Source organism: Pan paniscus, chromosome 9 (assembly GCF_029289425.2).
Source record: "Pan paniscus chromosome 9, NHGRI_mPanPan1-v2.0_pri, whole genome shotgun sequence".
Classification (NCBI taxonomy): domain Eukaryota; kingdom Metazoa; phylum Chordata; class Mammalia; order Primates; family Hominidae; genus Pan; species Pan paniscus.
This window is the reverse complement of record NC_073258.2, coordinates 126,177,809-126,196,031: the sequence shown is the minus strand read 5'-3', so window position 1 is coordinate 126,196,031 and position 18,223 is coordinate 126,177,809. Positions and strand designations below refer to the sequence as shown.

At 43.9% G+C, this 18,223-nt stretch overlaps 2 protein-coding genes across 6 annotated transcripts in view; one reads left to right on the top strand and one right to left on the bottom strand.

Annotated features, from left to right (window-relative positions):
• Positions 1-952: 952 nt before the first annotated feature.
• Positions 953-6,095, bottom strand: LOC100984457 (putative uncharacterized protein MGC39545). Its single transcript, XM_003819920.5, has 2 exons — positions 5,678-6,095; positions 953-4,790 (listed from the first exon to the last, which is right to left on the bottom strand). Exons 1-2 carry the CDS (start codon positions 5,962-5,964, stop codon positions 4,487-4,489), a joined length of 591 nt encoding a protein of 196 aa, XP_003819968.4. The 5' UTR covers positions 5,965-6,095; the 3' UTR covers positions 953-4,486.
• The window catches only part of FEZ1 (fasciculation and elongation protein zeta 1), a 50,436-nt gene continuing 37,187 nt past the window's right edge, over positions 4,975-18,223 (top strand). For 2 of the 5 annotated variants that reach the window (XM_034933988.4, XM_014347024.5), the window contains exons 1-2: positions 4,981-5,181; positions 11,362-11,717. In XM_034933988.4, the coding sequence (XP_034789879.1) occupies positions 11,407-11,717 (311 nt within the window). In that variant the 5' untranslated portion in view covers positions 4,981-5,181; positions 11,362-11,406. Of the gene's footprint in view, positions 5,467-11,361; positions 11,718-18,223 lie in introns of all 5 variants that reach the window. The other 3 variants (XM_003819911.6, XM_014347025.4, XM_063608851.1) reach the window with 3 other exon arrangements.

Here is an 18,223-nt window from a genome sequence, read left to right as displayed (position 1 = left end):
AGAGTTTGAGACCAGCCTGGGCAACATAGTGAGACCCCATTTCCACAAAAAAAATTAAAAAAACATTTTTGAAAGAGAGAAAATGGAAGGAAAACAGGGGGTCATTAGTCCAAAGCAAGCTTGTAGAACAGCAGGGGAAGTTCCATTAGGTTTCAAGGCCTGAGAAAAATCCCTTATGGTTTGATGCTCCATCCTCTGGATCCAGGGCAGTGGGCCCCATCCTAAGAGTCATTCTTTCTTTTTCTTGAAGGATAACCCATGTTTGCTGCCAAGAACGTACATCAGCCTATTTTCTGCCTGTGGAATTTCAGAGGTCTAAGACTTGTCCTTCATTTCATCTCCGTCCTTTTCATTCCAGGCTGACAGTGTTTCTGTTGGTATAAAATTCTCAGAAACCATGTTGGTCTCCTGTGTAACTTGCTACTTAGGAGTGAAAGGGATCCACACCATCATTCCTCCTTGCATTTTACTCTAAGCAGCAAGGAGAAACCTGGCCAAATCTCCTACACTTTGCCTGGAAATCTCGGCTAAATATACAAGTTCATCGCTTACAAGTTCTACTTGCCTTCCAAGAGCAGGACAAAATTCAGCCAAGTTCTCTGCCACTCTATAACACAGTTTGTCTTTTGTTAAGTTTCTAACAACAGTTCCTCATTTCCATCTTAGACCTTACCAGAATCACCTTTAACATTCATATTCCTATTTTGCTATAATAATATATGTATTCTCTATGACCGTAGAAACTTTCTCTACAGTCTCCTCATTTCTGAAGCCTCACTAGAATTGCCCTTAATATTCATAATTATACCAACAGTCTCTTTGGGGCAATATAGGCTTTTTCTGTCATGTGTCTCAAACTTCTTCCAGCCTCTTTGCATTACAATGTTCCAAAGGCACTTCCACATTTTTAAGTATTTGTTACAGCAGCATCCCACTTTCTACTACCAAAATTTGTATTAGTTTCCTAGGCCTGCCACAACAAATGATCTTTAAATAGAAATTTATGGTTTCATGGTTCTAGAGGCTGGAAGTCCAAAATCAAGCTGTCAGCAGGGCCATGCTACCTACTGAAGGTCCTGGGGAAGAATCTTTTCTTGCCTCATTCTAGCTTTGGGTGGTTCCTGGCAATCCTTGGTGTCATTTGGCTTGTACCTGAATTACTCCAATCTCTGCCTCCTTTCCTGTGCATGCTCTCCTCTTGTATTTTTTGTTTTTGTTTTTGACATAGTCTTGCTTTGTCACCTGGGCTGGAGTACAGTGGCATGATCTCAGCTCACTGCAACCTGCGCCTCCCCGGTTCAAGCGATTCTCCTTCCTCAGCCTCCCAGGTAGCTGGGATTATAGGTATGTGACACCACACCCTGCTAATTTTTTTTTTTTTTTAATTTTTAGTAGAGATGGGGTTTCGCCATGTTGTCCAGGCTGGTCTCGAACTCCTGACCACAGTTGATCTACTCACCTCCCAAAGTGCTAGGATTACAGGTGTGAGCCACCATGCCCAGCCTCCTCTCCTCTTCTTATAAGGACACCAGTCATTGGATTTAGGGCCTACCCGAATCTAGTATGACCTCATCATAACTGATTACATCTGTAAAAGTCACATTCTGAGGTTCTGAGTAGACACAAATTTTAGGAAAATACCATTCAATCCACTGCAGGTTCTAAGCAGCAGAGTTTGGAAATCAACATACTAAACATGGAACCTCTTGAAAGCATGCCTTCATTTTTAGCTCCCCAGCTTCTAGCCTAGGTCATGGAATGCAACCAATGCTTGCTGGAATTTGTACACCGATGTTGACAGCAGCATTATTTTTTTATTCTTTCTTTCTCACTCTAATCCCATGACAGATTAGTAGCATTATTCACAATAGCCAAAAGGTGGAAACAATCCAAATGTCCATGGGCAGATGAATAGATAAAAAAAATGTAGTATATACATACCATGGAATATTATTTACCTTAAAAAGAAAAGAAATTCTGACATTGTTGCAACATAGATTAACCTTGAAAACATTGTGCTAAGTGAAATAAGTCAGATACAAAAAACAAATATTGTATAATTACACTTACATGAGGTACTTAGAATAGTCAAATTCTTAGAGACAAAATTAGAATAGTGGTTACCAGGGGCTGGGGAAGGGAGTACTGGGGAGTTAGTGTTTAATGGATACAGAGTTTCTGTTTGGATAACAAAATTTCTGTAGATGAATAGTGGTGGTGGTTACACAGCAATGTGAATGTGTTTAATACCAGTGAATTGTACACTTAAAAATGGTTAAAATAGTAATTTTTATGTTATATATATCTTACTACAATAAAATAAGTGTTTGCTGGAAGAATAACTGGGCTCATGTTCAGGGATTTCTCATCCTAGGTACCTAGCCTAGGCTACTTGTCCTCAGCTTTCAGTTTCTTCATAGCCTCACAAAAATAACCACAGAATCCACTAATTGGTTGCTTATTATATGCCAGGCACTGTGCTAAGCATTTTGCATGCATTGTATTACTTAATATGCATAACAACAACCTTGTAGTAGATATTGGCATCCAACAGCAGATATTGGCATCTCCATTTTACAGATGAGAAAACTGAGGTACAGAGAGGATAACTAACAAGGTCACCAGCTCAAGACCAAGTTCTTTATCACTTTCAGTACTTCACAAGCTTCTCTCAAATCTGTTTGTCCCATGCTCTGAAGATCTAGACAAAAGATGGCCTCAAATTAGCCAAGACATATATATATACATATATATACACATATATATATACACACACACATATATATATACACACACACATATATATATATACACACACACATATATAGGACATCTATATGAGACATATATATGGGACATCTATATGAGACATATATATGGGACATCTATATGAGACATATATGTGGGACATCTATATGAGACATATATGTGGGACATCTATATGAGACATATATGTGGGACATCTATATGAGACATATGTGGGACATCTATATGAGACATATATGTGGGACATCTATATGAGACATATATGTGGGACATCTATATGAGACATATATGTGGGACATCTATATGAGACATATATGTGGGACATCTATATGAGATATATGTGGGACATCTATATGAGACATATATGTGGGACATCTATATGAGACATATATATGACATATATATGTGTGTGTGTGTGTATATATACACACATACATACGTATAGTGCCCTCTAATAAACCTGGAAGTACTTTACTCATATTCACTCCTTTAATCCCACAACAGGCCACAATAGAGTGGGGCACTATTATTTTCTTTCTTTTTTTTTTTTGAGACGGAGTCTCGCTCTGTCACCCAGGCTGGAGTGCAGTGGCGCAATCTCGGCTCACTCCAAGCTCCGCCTCCTGGGTGCACGCCATTCTCAGCCTCCCGAGTAATTGGGACTACAGGCGCCCGCCACCACGCACAGCTAATTTTTTGTATTTTTGGTGGAGATGGGGTTTCACCGTGTTAGCCAGGATGGTCTCGATCTCCTGACCTCGTGATCCGCCCGCCTCGGCCTCCCAAAGTGCTGGGATTACAGGCGTGAGCCACCGCGCCCGGCGGGCACTATTATTTTCTTCATTTTACAGATGAGGAAATGAGCCACAGGGAAGTTAACTAACCCAAGGTCACAAAACTGGGCATGATCCCAAGAAAGGAGATCTAGGGATCTTTTAACCAGCTACTCTTTGTGATTTATTTATTTATTTATTTATTTACTTTTGAGACAAGGTCTTGCTGTCGCCCAGGCTGGAGTGCAGCTTCAACCTCTTGGGCTCAAGCGATCCTCCCACCTCATCCTCCAGTGTAGCTGGGGCTACCAGGATGGGCTACCAGGATGGGCCCACCATGCCTGGCTAATTTTTTTTTTTTATAGAGATGGGGTCTCACTATGTTGCCTAGGCTGGTCTTGAACTCCTGGCCTCAAGTGATCCTCCTGCCTCAGCTTTCCAACATGTTGGGATTATAGGTGTGAGCCACCGTGCCTGGCCTTATGATTTCTTACAGGAAGACACCCTCTGTCTATTGCTCCCACAAAGGCAAATAGGCCAACGCTTCTTCTCATCTCATCGGGACATTATTCCTGTCTCCATCCTTCTCATGGTTGAAATGTCTGTGGAATGAATGCATAAACGAGCAAAAGAGAAGCTCCCTGCCCCTTCCAGTTGAAGTCCTCAGTTCAGCCCAGAGGTACTTTGCCATCAGACAAAAGTACTTGGGGTTCTCCAAGCCGACATGCTTTTTCCAGTGCCTTCCTTCGATAATTACAGTTCTTGTGCTCTTAGTTGTGTGTATTCATGAATTATTAGATTTTTTATTGACAACTTCTATAAGCACAGGCCTATGCACAGTAGACAAGATAAATTAATAATTTTTCACAAGACTCCAGGGACCCTTCTCATTTCAGCCTCTTGAATTTTCCTGTATTATCTCAAGTCCTCCTGGGCCTGAAACCTTCTCACTCAGATTTTTCAGCTGGATCCGGCTCCCACCCAGCATCTTTGGGCGAGAAAAGCTCTCCTGCCGGCCTCCTCATTTTTGGCTTGAGGTCCGAACCCAGTTGGAGCTGGGAGACGTCGCTGGGCCTGCCCGCCTCAGCCTCCAGTAGAGGAGAATGGGAAACTCGGAAAGTCCAAAAGGGTCTTTGAGTGTGTCTGCCGGCATCCGCCAGCAGCCATCGCCTGCATTTTATCCAGAAACTAGTGTCAGGCCCTGCGAGGTATCCATATTGGTAGTTATTGCACGCTTTCATCTTGGAGTTTCTGAATATTCATGAGGGAAGCAGAAAGGCCAATGTTAAAGAGGAGAGAAACAGAAATGCATAAATATTAATAAAGGCAAGCCCACGTGCTCGGAGGAAGGCTATGAATGTTAACGAGGGGATGACGTCCAGCTCCCGCGCGTGCCAGTTGGGTGGGTGCCCGAGCGCGGGCGCGCCCCCGGAGCCCGGGCACGAGCGCGGGGAGAGGGTGGGGTGGAGGCGGGAGCGGAGCCGGGCGCCGCCGGAGCTGCGGGGGGAGCGCTCGCTGGCTGGCTGGCTGGCTGGCTGGCTGTCCGCTGCGCTGCGCTGCGCTCCGGCCGCTCCCGCGGCCCGTGGATGGGGGTGTCCGGCTGAGCCCCGGGATCCGCCTCCCTCCGCCAGGACCCGCACAGGTGCCGTCGCGGGGGTCGACTTTAGTTAGGACCCGACTCACTGCTGGGGGTGGGGTCTGGTGGGGGTGGTAAGGAGGCCCCGGGATTCTCTGACAGGACGGTCTGGGGTCGCCGCAGCTCCCCTCACCTGGTCCCATTCTGGGATTAGAAAGGAACAACGGGAGGCCGTCGCCTTCCTGCCCAGCCCTTCAGGGAGCGCAGCTGGGACGCCGCGCCAGGCCCTGGAGATGTGGGATGATGGGCACTTCCAGTATCATCTCAGCATCGGCCCTCCAGCCAGGCCTGGTGTGTGTGTGTGTGTGTGTGTGTGTGTCCGCGTGTGTGTGCCCGCGTGTGTGCGCGCGTGTGAAGGCAGGCGGCGAGGTATGGGGGCTGGGGGAAGAAGGGAACGCCGCCCGATCGCGCTGGGGCAGTGGGTCGGTACCTCGTCCCGGGACCGTTATCTGGTCCAGTCACCGTAAACGCCCCAAGATCATCTTTGTCCCTAAAAACTTACCCCCGACCCCGCTCGTGCCCCTCCCCAGAGTGCGGAGCCTTCCCCAGACCGCGCATTCCTGCAGTGTCAGAACCGCTGGCAGCGGCCGCAGACGCCGGGAGAGCGATTGTTTTACTACAGACGGGCGGGAGAAGGGACCGGGGCGGCTGCGCGGTGGCGGGGCGCGCTGCCGTCGGGTGGGCCCCGGGCTCTGGAGCGCGGGGAGCAGTGTTTGACGGCGTCGAGCGGGTATCACAGCCCGCTCTTCTTCCCTTTTGCCTATCCCTTCCCTCCCCGCCGCTAGGCATCCCCGACTCTCATCCCTCTCCCGTGTCCGGGCTTGTTTGGCCGGAAGGGCAGTGGAGTGTGTATGCGGCCTGCACGGGATGAGTCCGGCTTCCTCAGAGTGCCAGCCATTGTGCTGCCTGGAGGAGGCTTTCTTTACCCCACCGGACTGGGGGGAGGAGGGGGATCTGAGATGGAGGTGAATGGAGCAGCGGGAGGAGGGGGAGGGGAGCAAGCAGAACCGCGAAGGGGTTGCTGATCCATATGCAACGAAGTACTTTTTCTGTCAAAATGTGCACAAACATGCACACTGGGTGGGTTCTGCGGAGGAGCAGTGGGAAATCTGAAGGTGGATCAGTGCAGGGTAGGTTTTAGGGACGGATATGGGGGACGAGGCACGGAATCAATTGATCTATGGACCAAGTGATGGGAAGAAGGAGATGGAATGGGGCTTGTGTGGAGGTGCCGAGGCCCAGCGGGGTTAGCGTGGTGAAATCTCCACTGCTCCGCTCCACTCGGGTCAGCTCAGCAAAGCAGGGACTGAGCATTTGTACCGCAGCCCCGAGATGCAGCGAGTGCATCATTGTGCTGCAGGGAGACGTTTATGCGTTTCCTATTGGGTCTCAGTTAAGCCCCGTGAGTGTCTTTTCTTTTCCAAATTACACCATCTATTGGGAGTGAAAATAAATGGAATAGATTGTAGGACAATCAGACTATAGTCCTGCGCTCTGTTCTGTGGTAAAGAGAAAAAGAAAAGGCGACCCTCCCATGGTTCCTTCTTTCTGCCATTTTCATGTATGTATGGATTTATTTTTGATCTTGGAAGTCTAAAGGGAATAAGCTATCACTTGTATTAATCCTACTTTAAGGAAAAGAAAGCTCCCAGATGAGCTATGAATGAGGATGGTGCAAGCTTGCCAGGATGGAAAATAAGGTTGTTTCAGACATTTTAGTTGAAGGATGAAAGCACTCCGTGAAGAGAGGAGGGCGAAAGAAAGTGGGCTAAAGGAAGGAAGGCAGGGCCACCATCTAAGGAAGTGCTGCCAACCCCAATCCACAGAGCCCTCCTGGAGGCTGTAGTGGGGCCCGTCAGAACGCCTGACTCTCATCTGTGCCACAGCCTGAGGTCTTTCCACAAATGCTGGATTCAGTTTGGGTGTTGAGTGACTAGTTTCCCAGCACTGGCTTTCACTTTAACTTCATCTCCAGATGGTCATTCATGCAGCACTTCTTGGCTCTTGGATAATGAGTTGACAAAAAACAATCAGTCTATATTATGGACTGTTTCAAATGAGCATGTGTCTGAACCCTAGAGCTGTGATATTCATTTCGTCTTTTATAATTTTCTAGATGAATCCATTTTCTCTACACTCTGCCTGGGCTGAGGATAGGTGCTTTCAGCACACTCTTCCTGTTGCCAACACTCAAAACTCAGTCTTAGTCCTAGATTCTAGTTGGATTGGCCTCTTGTTGCTGGTTAATCATATAGACTGTGTCATTTCAAATAAGAAACCCCACTGGTGTCACCATCTGCTTCTCCCCTGTCATTCCCAGAGAAAAGTACAAATTTAAAGGCAGTGTAAATACCTGCAACACTATCTGATTGGCTTTCATATCTCTGTAAAATGGAACCCACAATCCAGGAACGTTTGAACAAATAAATTGAAAAAAGAAGCCTTAGTAAAAAAGATGCTAAAATTCTTTCAGCAATAGTTCTCTTGTTTGATAAGCATATTGAAGCATTGCACAGAGAATATCATGGCAGGGATAATTTTTCTTTTACTTGAAGCACTCCCACATCACATTTCTTTCTTTCTTTCCTTCTTTCTTTCTTTCTTTCTTTCTTTCTTTCTTTCTTTCTTTCTTTCTTTCTTTCTTTCTTTCTGTCTTTCTATTTTTTTTTTTTTTGAGATGGAGTTTCGCTCTTGTTGCCCAGGCTGGAGTGCAATGGCATGATCTCAGCTCACTGCAACCTCCGCCTCTTGGGCTCAAGCGATTCTCCTGCCTCAGCCTCCCAAGTAGCTGGGATTACAGGCACCTGCCACCATGCTCAGCTAATTTTTTTTTGTTGTTGTTGTATTTTTAGTAGAGACAGGGTTTTGCCATGTTGGCCAGGCTGGTCTTGAACTCCTGACCTCAGGTGATCCACGCACCTCAGCCTCCCAAAGTGCTGGGATTACAGGCATGAGCCACTGTGCCCAGCCCCCACATCACATTTCTATGTAAGTTAGCTATCCTGGTTTTCCTAGAATTATTTTTAACTTTTTTTTTTTTTAAAGATAGGGTCTCACTTTGTCACCCAGGCTGGCATACAGTAGTGTGATCATAGCTCACTATAGCCTCAAACTCATGGGCTCAACCAATCCTCCTGCCTCAGCCTCTCCAGTTGCTGGGATTACAGGTGTGAGCCACCGTGCCCAGCTTTGATTTTTCTAGAATGATTGATATTTATTGGATGCTTTCTATATTCTGCACATTGTACTTAACACTTCAAAGATGATCTCATTTAGTCCAAAAAGTAATCTTCAAGGGAAGCACTGTTTTAAACTCCATTTTATAGATGATGAAATTGAGGCACAGTGAGGTTGATAACTTGCCCAAAGTCTCCCAACTAGGAGTGACAGGACCAGGACAGGAACCCAAAGCCTATGCTCTTAGCCATCACAGAGTACTGCCTTAATCAACACAAATCCCTGGGCTGTGAAAACTGTTTTACTCTCTACTGCATTCTGCCATCTTTTCTAATCTCACTTTTTTGTTGCTCAGGGATTCTTCCTCTTTTTTGCACTATGACCTCCTTTGGTGGTATGGAGAAGCCTGTGGGCTCCTTCTCCAAATAATGTTTTTAAATGCATAAAATAAAATACTTAGTCTTGTAAAGGAAACCAATTTCATTGAAATATAGTTACCTTCAAAGAGCCCGCAGGGGTCTATGTACTGAAGATGAAGAACCCCTGACTGGCAATTACTTGTGTTTGCTTTAGAGCTGTGTTGTCCCTTGTGGTAGCCACAGGCCACATTTGACTGTTGAGCACTTGAAATGTGGCTAGTCCAAAGTGAGATGTACTGTAAATGGAAAATATACACTGGATTTCAAAGGGCTTAGTATAAAAAAAAATAAAAACTGCCTCATTAGTTTTTTTGTGGATTACATTTTGAAGTGGTAACACTTTGGATATATTGGATTGAATAAACATATTACTTCAATCAAAATGATTACTCAAATTATTGATTTATTAAAAATAACTCCTAAAGATGTTAACTCTGTACCAACACCTTCCTTATAACAAATGAGGAAATCAGGACCAATGATGCTTGTCACTCAGCCAGCCATTGGCAGATCTGTTGGCTCTCCAGCCTGTCTTCTTTCCAAGATATGGTACTACTTGTATATATTTTTGTATTCAAAGGTCCTATCGTGTTGCCTTTGCAAACTGTAAATGCTCCAAATATGTTTTAAAGCAATGGTAATCAACTTAATCCCAGCAAAATCCCGGTACAAACTGGCAGTGTCCTTGCCTGGCATGTCCTTTGCCTTGCTTATTTAGAGTTTTAGTTTTATAGGTAGAGATGGAGAATGGGCACTCCTAGGGCAAAATCCATGAATTTTGCTGTCTGGTTCCCCTCAGGAAGCGCCTCCAATTTGAGCACCTAACTATATCAATAACTCTATAGACCAAAGAGAAAAGCTTGGTAGCCTTTCTGTTGAGCGTGTAGAGAAGGGTATGATAGTCAGCAATGCTTGTGCTGCCTGAAACTGAAAATGGAAAACTGTATGTGGGAGATAGATCATTTTTTCAACGAGCACATATTGATTGACTGCCTAGCCACAGGGTAGGCAGTGTATATTTGGAGCCAGGGAAGATATCCAGAGGATTTCTGTGTCCTCGAGGAATTTAAGTTAAAATTGAATGGGGCCCAGATGTACACACAGATGGATAAATCACAGTTGGAAGCAGTGCATGAAGACGGCCCGATGAGGGGTAGAGGTCCCACAGTTGGTGGGAACTGAAGGGAGTTCTGTGTGTGCAGCGTTCCAGGGTGCAGTGCCCAAGATGGTTATGGAGTATGGCTTTGGAGCACATGGGTAGTTGGGTCTGTTTCTTACAGGATACAGGATAATAGATCATTTAGTCTATTCCTCTGCTCCTAGGCATATGCTCTATGTGTGGGAAAACCTTGGGTGCTTGTCTGGGCACGGTGGCTCATGCCTGTAATCCCAGAACTTTGGGAGGCTGAGGCAGGTAGATCACCTGAGGTCAGGAGTTCGAGACCAGCCTGGCCAACATGGTGAAACCCCATCTCTACTAATAATACAAAAATTAGCTGGGTGTGGTGGCACACGCAGCTACTTGGGAGGCCAAGGCATGAGGATTGGTGGAACCCAGAGGTGTAGGTTGCAGTGAGCTGAGATCACACCACTGCACTCCAGCCTGGGCCACAGAGTGAAGCTATGTCTCAAAAGCGAAACGAAACAAAAACAACTCAGGCATTTATTGGAAAGTCTCTATTGATGTTTTATTAGTTTTTTAAAAAAAATAAAAATAGAGATGGGACCTTACTATGTTGCCCAGGCTGGTCTTGAACTCCTGAGTGAGCTCAAATGATCCTCCCACCTCAACCTCCCAAAGTGCTGGGATTACAAGCATGAGCCACCACATCCAGCCAATGTTTTATTAGTTTCTACTATTTATTGATAAGGGTAGTAATATCTAGGTATACAAACCCTTATCCAAAACCCCTGGGGCCAGGCATTTGGAATTCAGATTATTTCAGATTTTGGAAAGTAGTAATAGAGTGTACATTCCGCATTTCATCCAGTGGGATCTGGGATAGCAATCTTTGTAATTAAAAAGTTAATATTTCTGCAGCAAAACACACAAAATGGGATAAATTAAAGCCATGAACAGCTTTATATTCATGTGGGTCATGTTTAGTTGCCAGATGAGTTTAGATCAAGTCACATTTTGCTGTCAAACAAGTCATGGAGAATCTTCAGCTTTCAGATCACATAGTTAAGGATATGGATCTGTGGTAATAGTAATAGTAATAAAAATAATAATACTAAAACACCAACAGAAAGTATTCAATAATATTGGCACTTATTATCTTCCAGGCACTGTTTTAAGCACTCACCTGTGTTTACTCCTTTAGTCTTCTAACAGCCCTTTGAGGTGGGTTCAGTATTATATCTGTCTTGAGAAGAATAAGAAGCACAGAGCAGTTAATCACTTGCCCAAGGTCACAGCTGGTAGGACAGAACAGAATGCAAACCTAGACGATCTTGTCCAGGAGCTTCGTACTTAACCAGTGCCTTGTTTTTTGGAGTAGGGAATTGGAAGCAGGTGTGTCTCTAAAGTTAACTCTATTATTTAGATTAGCCTGGTCTAAACTCACATTAGGCTGTTCATTTCTTTTAGATAAACTCATCCTGAAAGTCGCTGTTGTTCTCCTGCTGAGCAAGAATGGAGGCCCCACTGGTGAGTCTGGATGAAGAGTTTGAGGACCTTCGACCCTCCTGCTCGGAGGACCCGGAGGAGAAGCCCCAGTGTTTCTATGGTTCATCTCCCCACCATCTCGAGGACCCCTCCCTCTCCGAGCTTGAGAATTTTTCTTCTGAAATAATCAGCTTCAAGTCCATGGAGGACCTCGTAAATGAATTTGATGAGAAGCTCAATGTCTGCTTTCGGAACTACAACGCCAAGACCGAGAACCTAGCTCCCGTGAAGAACCAGTTACAGATCCAAGAGGAGGAGGAGACCCTTCAGGACGAGGAGTAAGAAGTCTTAATTGCCCTCTCCTGCTTCAGTCGAGAGCCCTGTAGTCCTTGTCTCCTTGACATAGTGCTAGTTTCTGTCTATAGGTTTATGGCCTATTACTTTCATTTTCGTGTTGCCAGCGGAGCAGTGCCCTGGTACTTGCTGTCATAGCTCTATATATGTCCCTTTACAGTCCCCTGAGGAGAACTTTCTTAAATTGAAACCTTAGAGGAATGAAGGTTTTCCTAGATACAAAATGGAATTTCAGGAGCACAGTAAATTTCAGGGTCTGTCTATCTTAAGCTTTCTTTATATCAGTGGAAATCCAGCGAGATATTAGAAATAAAGGCCAGAAAAAATTAATTAACCATGATGGATGAATCTATGTTATTGGACTAATTTGCTTCAAGAAACACCAGAATTTTGAAAATCCCGAATTTTTGACAGCCCCTCAGGCCTGGAGAGTTATCTACAGATGTTAGGATATGTCCACATAAGAAAGCATCTAAACTGAACTGAGAGCACAGGGGGCTACCCTGGACAAAGTAAAGGTGGAAACTAGGTGATGTGGCCTTTGAGTATGCAGATTCCTTGTATCACTTGCTAGCTACTTTCTAGGGTCTTAATAGTAGTCAAGAAAAGGGATCTGAGAAAAGTACTCTTTCAGGAGGGACTAGAAAGAGAAGGGGGTGATATGTTACACAAATTAAAGAAGGATGTTTTAGGCATTTAGTAAAAATTCAGTGGTTCCCCACTATCCTCAGGGGATGTGTTTTTTTGTTTTGTTTTTTTTGTTTTTTTTGAGATGAAGTTTCATTCTATCGCCCAGGCTGGAGTGCAATGGCACAATTTTGGCTCACTGCAACCTCCACCTCCCAGGTTCAAGCGATTCTCCTGCCTCAGCCTCCTGAGTAGCTGGGACTACAGGTGTGCGCCACCACGCCCGACTAATTTTTGTATTTTGAGTAGAGATGGGAGTTTCACCATGTTGGCCAGGCTGGTCTCGAACTCCTGACCTGGTGATCTGCCCGCCTTGGCCTCCCAAAGTGCTGGGATTACAGGCGTGAGTCACCACACCTGGCCCATGGTGGGGGATATGTTTTAAGACCCCCAGTTAATGCCTGAAACCGCTGCTAGTACCAAACCCTAATGTTTTTTCCTGTATGTACGTACATATGATAAAGTTCAGTTTATAAGTTAGGCACAGTAAGAGACTAACAACAGCTCACAGCAAAATAGAGCAATTATAACAATATATTGTAATAAAAATTATGTGAATGTGGTCTCTCTTTCTCTCTCTCTTTCAAAATATTTCATTGTACTGTACAGCAGATAACCGAGCCCTGGGAAAGCAAAACCACAGATAAGGGGGGACTACTGTCTACATGAGTTCCCTGCAGAGATACAATATGCATCCATTATTCCTTAGCTATCACACAAGAAATGTCAAAGGTCAGGGAAGTCTGAAGCACCTGTGCTTTTGTTTCCCTTTTTGTGGATTTGAGTGGGAAGAATGGCCCACAAATAATGGGGTAAGAGGCACGTCCTAGAGGATTGGAACCTGACCGTATTTGGGAGAGGGTTGCTTATTTGATGACTACTATAAGACTCTACTTTTACACATAGAGGGGCCAAATATCTGTCTTATTCACTCTTACAGCCCCACTGTCTAATACAGTGCAATGAGCAAATAATATTTTTGAATGAAATATTGAATATCAAATAAACTAGATGAGTGATAATAGCTAGTAGCCTTGTATGTACATGTAATATATTTATAAGCCCACACCATTTCCTTCTTTTCTTTTTAATTAATGCTGGCCGGAAGGTATGATCACAGAGAACATTTCATTCTGCTGACTAGTACTATAGCTGTGGGCTATGTGTTTAAATTTTAAGTTTCAAACAGATTCTTTTTAGATTCTGAGCCTGTTATCTGCTCAACATTTATAAGTCAAAAAAGAATGGCTCTGGGGGTTTATTATGCCGAATATTTTTTCGTTCTAGTGCACCAGCCAATGAACTAGAAACACAAAGACTATGAATTCTAATTTTGGTACTCTCTCTAACTCGCTGTGTGACCTTGAGCAAGTCACTTAACCCTGGTTGACTGTGTAGGTCCTCATCTATGAAACCTCCAGAGCTCGATCTTGATGAAGTGAGGCTAAGGACTTGTAAAGAACCTAATTTCTTACCTCACCCAGGATGCCCAGGTGCTCTGAAAATGACATTTCAAGATGCGTCCCATTCCTTTTGCTTCCAACAAATCATTTCCCCCCTATCAAAACCCCTCCTCTGCCTCATTAAGGATGAAGGCCCAATGAGCAGATTCTTACTGTCTTCTAGCACATTAGAAGAGGCCACTCAATGTTAATTACCATCACATGGGATTATTGGCCTCCTCAGCCTGATTTTTCTGACTTGACTGCCTCATTGACTGCCTCAGTTAAGAGACCAAAGATTGAATAATTCCTTCGAGATAAAGTATAATTTGGGGACAGTGTAGCGGGAGGAAGCTGGGAAGAGAAAAATTAACACAACACTTTCTAGGCATTCAGTTCTAACCCCTCTTTATAATTTAAAATAAAAATCAGAATTCTGTTACACACTTTGTTTCATAGACACTATCCAGATATTTCAACTGTGAAATTATGGCTAAGTAAAGGAAAAGGGTGACTTAATATCTCACCTGACTACACTTCTCCTGAACATAGCTCTAATGTTATTGTTATAAACTTGTTCCGATTTAGTATTTAGAGGGCTGTTTCATCCACAAATGAGTGAAAAGTGCTGTGGATGGGTTAGAGGTAAATAATAGAAGCTTAAAACAAAAGCAGGGAAATACTTGGTTAAACTGCCTCCTTAAAGACAGCACAAATCATAGAGCAAATGTAGTGATTCCCTTAGAAGCTTTCTTTAGTCTTCATTTGGAACTATTTAGCCAAGAGGGGAGTTGGCTAAGATTTGTCAACTTATCTCTGATCTGTCAGGGCATGGAAGTTCTAGGCATTAAAGGAGAGTCAGATTTGAATACACATTTTTTGGTTTTGAATTCAAGAAATATCCCAGAATCTCTTCTTTGTGTATATGTGACCACCCTCTTCCTTTGCCATAAGAGATTGGGCCTGGAGGTCACAGCCTCTTAGGGGTCACTACAAAATGGAAATGGACGGCCCTCAGCTTACCTCCTACGTCACTGGGGATCCCTATCAGCCCTCTTACGAGTACCCTGAAGACAGAGGGGCTAACCATGCAATGGCTGTTTCTTCAGATAGAATTGTTATAGGTGATGTTAAAAATAAAGTGCACACAATAAACTGCCTGTCATCAGATATACTACATGTTGAAGACAAGTAAATACCAAATAGTCAGCTAGGGAAAACTACACATAATTGTGATTTTTAGAAAATTTAATTCTCTTTTTAGAGGTTATAGAAAGCGGATATAGTATTGATTCTATTTAAACATTTGAGGACATCTAGAAAGTTGAGCAAACGCATTAATGTGCTGCTAATAATTTCTACTTTCTTTCTTTTTGAGACAGAGTCTCACTCTGTCGCCCAGGCTGGAGTGCAGTGGCATGATCTCGGCTCGCTGCAAGCTCCGCTTCCTTGTTTCAAGCAATTCTCCTGCCTCAGCCTCCTGAGTAGCTGGGATTACAGGCGAACGCTGCCACGCCGGACTAATTTTTTTTTTTTTTTGTCTTTTAGTAGACATGGGGTTTCACCATGTTGTCCAAGCTGGTCTCGAACTCCTGAGCTCAGGCAATCCACCCACCTCAGCCTCCCAAAGTGCTAGGATTACAGGCGTGAGCCACCACGCCCAGCCACTAATTTCTACTTTCTAAACATAAAGTGCAAAAGTGTACTCAAATTAATACACATTTGGGTGTGGATATTGGCATGACTGCACACCAGCAAAACACTAGACAAGGGAAGTAGCCAGGCTTGAGGGAAATGTCAGCAAGTTAGAATTCTAATAAGCCCTTTAAGCTGCCTGCCATATTGTCAGAAATAGGTATATAAGGGTTTACGTGTGCATCAGGACTGAGAGAACCCTGATGGCTATGTTGCCAGTTTCAGGCCCTGGAGTTCTTTGTACACGTGTCCTGGCACCCCCCAGTCTCCACCCTCCTCCACTGGGTTTGCTCATACTCTGCCAGCAGCCTTTCCCAAAGCCCCTGCTCTCTGTGGCGAAAGATACTTAAGTCAATTCTACAGGCACCTAAGCCCAAGCTATAAAATATGCACCTGAAAAAGCCTTTTCTGTTATACAGGGATGGAGAGAGCAAATTGAATCTCAGGTGTCATGGCAGCATAATGATAGGAACTGAGGCAACCTGTTTAATCTTAGTTCTCTGATGAATGATAGAGGAGATAGCTTTCAAAGTCTTCTTTCCCCAAGGTAAGAGTAAATAGCAGGATGCTTCTCAGGGAAGTAAAACTTTACAGTCCACCTCCGGGTACTCACAGAAGGGGTGATGCACACTCCCAAGAACCCTGCTTATGATGGGATATATAATGGGATAGACAGCCCTTCCCTTTCTCTTCCTCACAGAAAGCTGTTTCCCCCTGCCCTGGCTGCATTGGCTCCTCTGTTGCTGAGGCTGCTGGCTGCCAGCGTCTGCCTGTGCCTTCCTTGTGCCCTTCCCTGGGCTGGAGATCTACATAGAAAGTGGCCATGCACCCCTGCTACCTTTGCCATTCCTCCTTCTGTAGATCCATGAAAACACAGTGTTCAGGATCATCGTACGTACGGGTTTCTCACGCAGAGCCAGTTTGTTTTTTTTTTTTCTTTTCTTCTTTTTTTTTTTTTGAGACAGAGTTTCACTCTTGTTGCCCAGGATGGAGTGCAATGGCGCCATCTCGGCTCACTGCAACCTCCGCCTCCCAGGTTCAAGTGATTCTCCTGCCTCAGCCTCCCAAGTAGCTGAGATTACAGGTGTGCGCCACCACGCCCAGCTAATTTTCACGCAGAGCCAGTTTCTAAACTGCTCTCCTAGGTTATGATTAGGAACTTGGTATGTTATTCTGATGCCCATACTGATGCCAATTACAGAATTCATAAAGACTTGGAATTGTTAAGTGGTTAGGAATATGGGCTCTGTAGCCGTGCTGCCCAAGTTCAAATCCCACTTTTACCATTACTGGCAGTGTGAGCTGAGACAAGTGAATTAAATTCACTATGTTTCAATTTTTTCTCATTAGCATCTGCCTTGTATAATTGTTGTGAAGAATGAATGAATTAATCCATGTTTAGAATCCGGTTTAGAGTACTACCTGGCTCATAGTAAGTGCTCAGCAAGTGTTGACTGCTACTGTTATTGTTAAATGGGCACTGGATAAGTATGGAAAGGGTATGCAACTGATTATAAAGAGAAGAAAGCTGCTTTATCTTAAAGCTTGTTTATAAACTTCAAAGGATAAAAAGTATGTCAGCAAGGAAAAAGGAAACCTGGGCAAAATATGAGAGAGAATGAGGATGGCTTGAAATCCTGAGAAGATAAAAGTTTAGGGAATTGTCGCTAAAAATGTAGAATCAGAAGATAAAATTCAAAGCTTATCAGCAAAGGCTCAGATGAGAAAAGCGGGCACTCTAAATGATCCCGAGAGAGCCCCTGCTTATCACTTTAAGGATGTAAATAGTCTCAAGGTCATTGGAAAATGTGTAGTTCGTTAAAGTTCTCAGCTTCCCTCCAGCCTGGGAGAGATACAAAAGGCTCCTGCCTATTTTGGGCTTTGCTGAATTTCATTTCTGTGGGCACTTCCTGCAGGGACGAATCTGAAGGTCAGTGCCTGTATGCATGTTCATTCTTGCAGCAGAGAATGTAATGCAGTGATGTAAAGAGTAGTCCTGCAGTGACCTTTCCAGCGGGTGTGGTGCCTTGGAGTTTTGTCTTGGAGAAAGCAAATCTTATTTGCTTCTTGGCTCTAGAATGCTAATGGCACTTGGATTTAGAATTAGCCTGGATTAATGCAGCTCTAATAGTGCCTGATGGAGATTAGGGTATCACCCATGGTTTAAGAAGTCTGCTCTGAAATCCTGCTGAGTAGGTGGCTAACGAGTACTTGATGAGTTCTCTTCAAAGTGTTTTCTTGTAATGGTAGGAAAATAATGAATAAGCAGATGCCCCAAGCACTGCCATTACATTGTGTTTTCTTGGGTTCCTTTTATTTGTTCCATCACCAATTATATGCATTGTGCACTAAGAAAGTCTTTTTGCTTTTAAAACCCATATATCACATCGCATTCCTGATACAAACAAAATCAGGAATGTGATGTGATATATGGGCATTTTGTTTAGTTAATAGTGCCCTCATTACTTTCTGATTTCAAGTGTCTGTGCCCTGGTGTATATATACATACTTGCTTATTTTGGAAATCTTGTTCTCACAGGTATCATTTGTGTTTGACATGCATAGGCACCTGAAGGAGAGTGCAGCATAGAGCCCTAATTTATCATTATCTAATATTTTAGTTTTTTTTTTTTTTTTTGAGACAGTGTCTTGTTCTGTCACCCAGG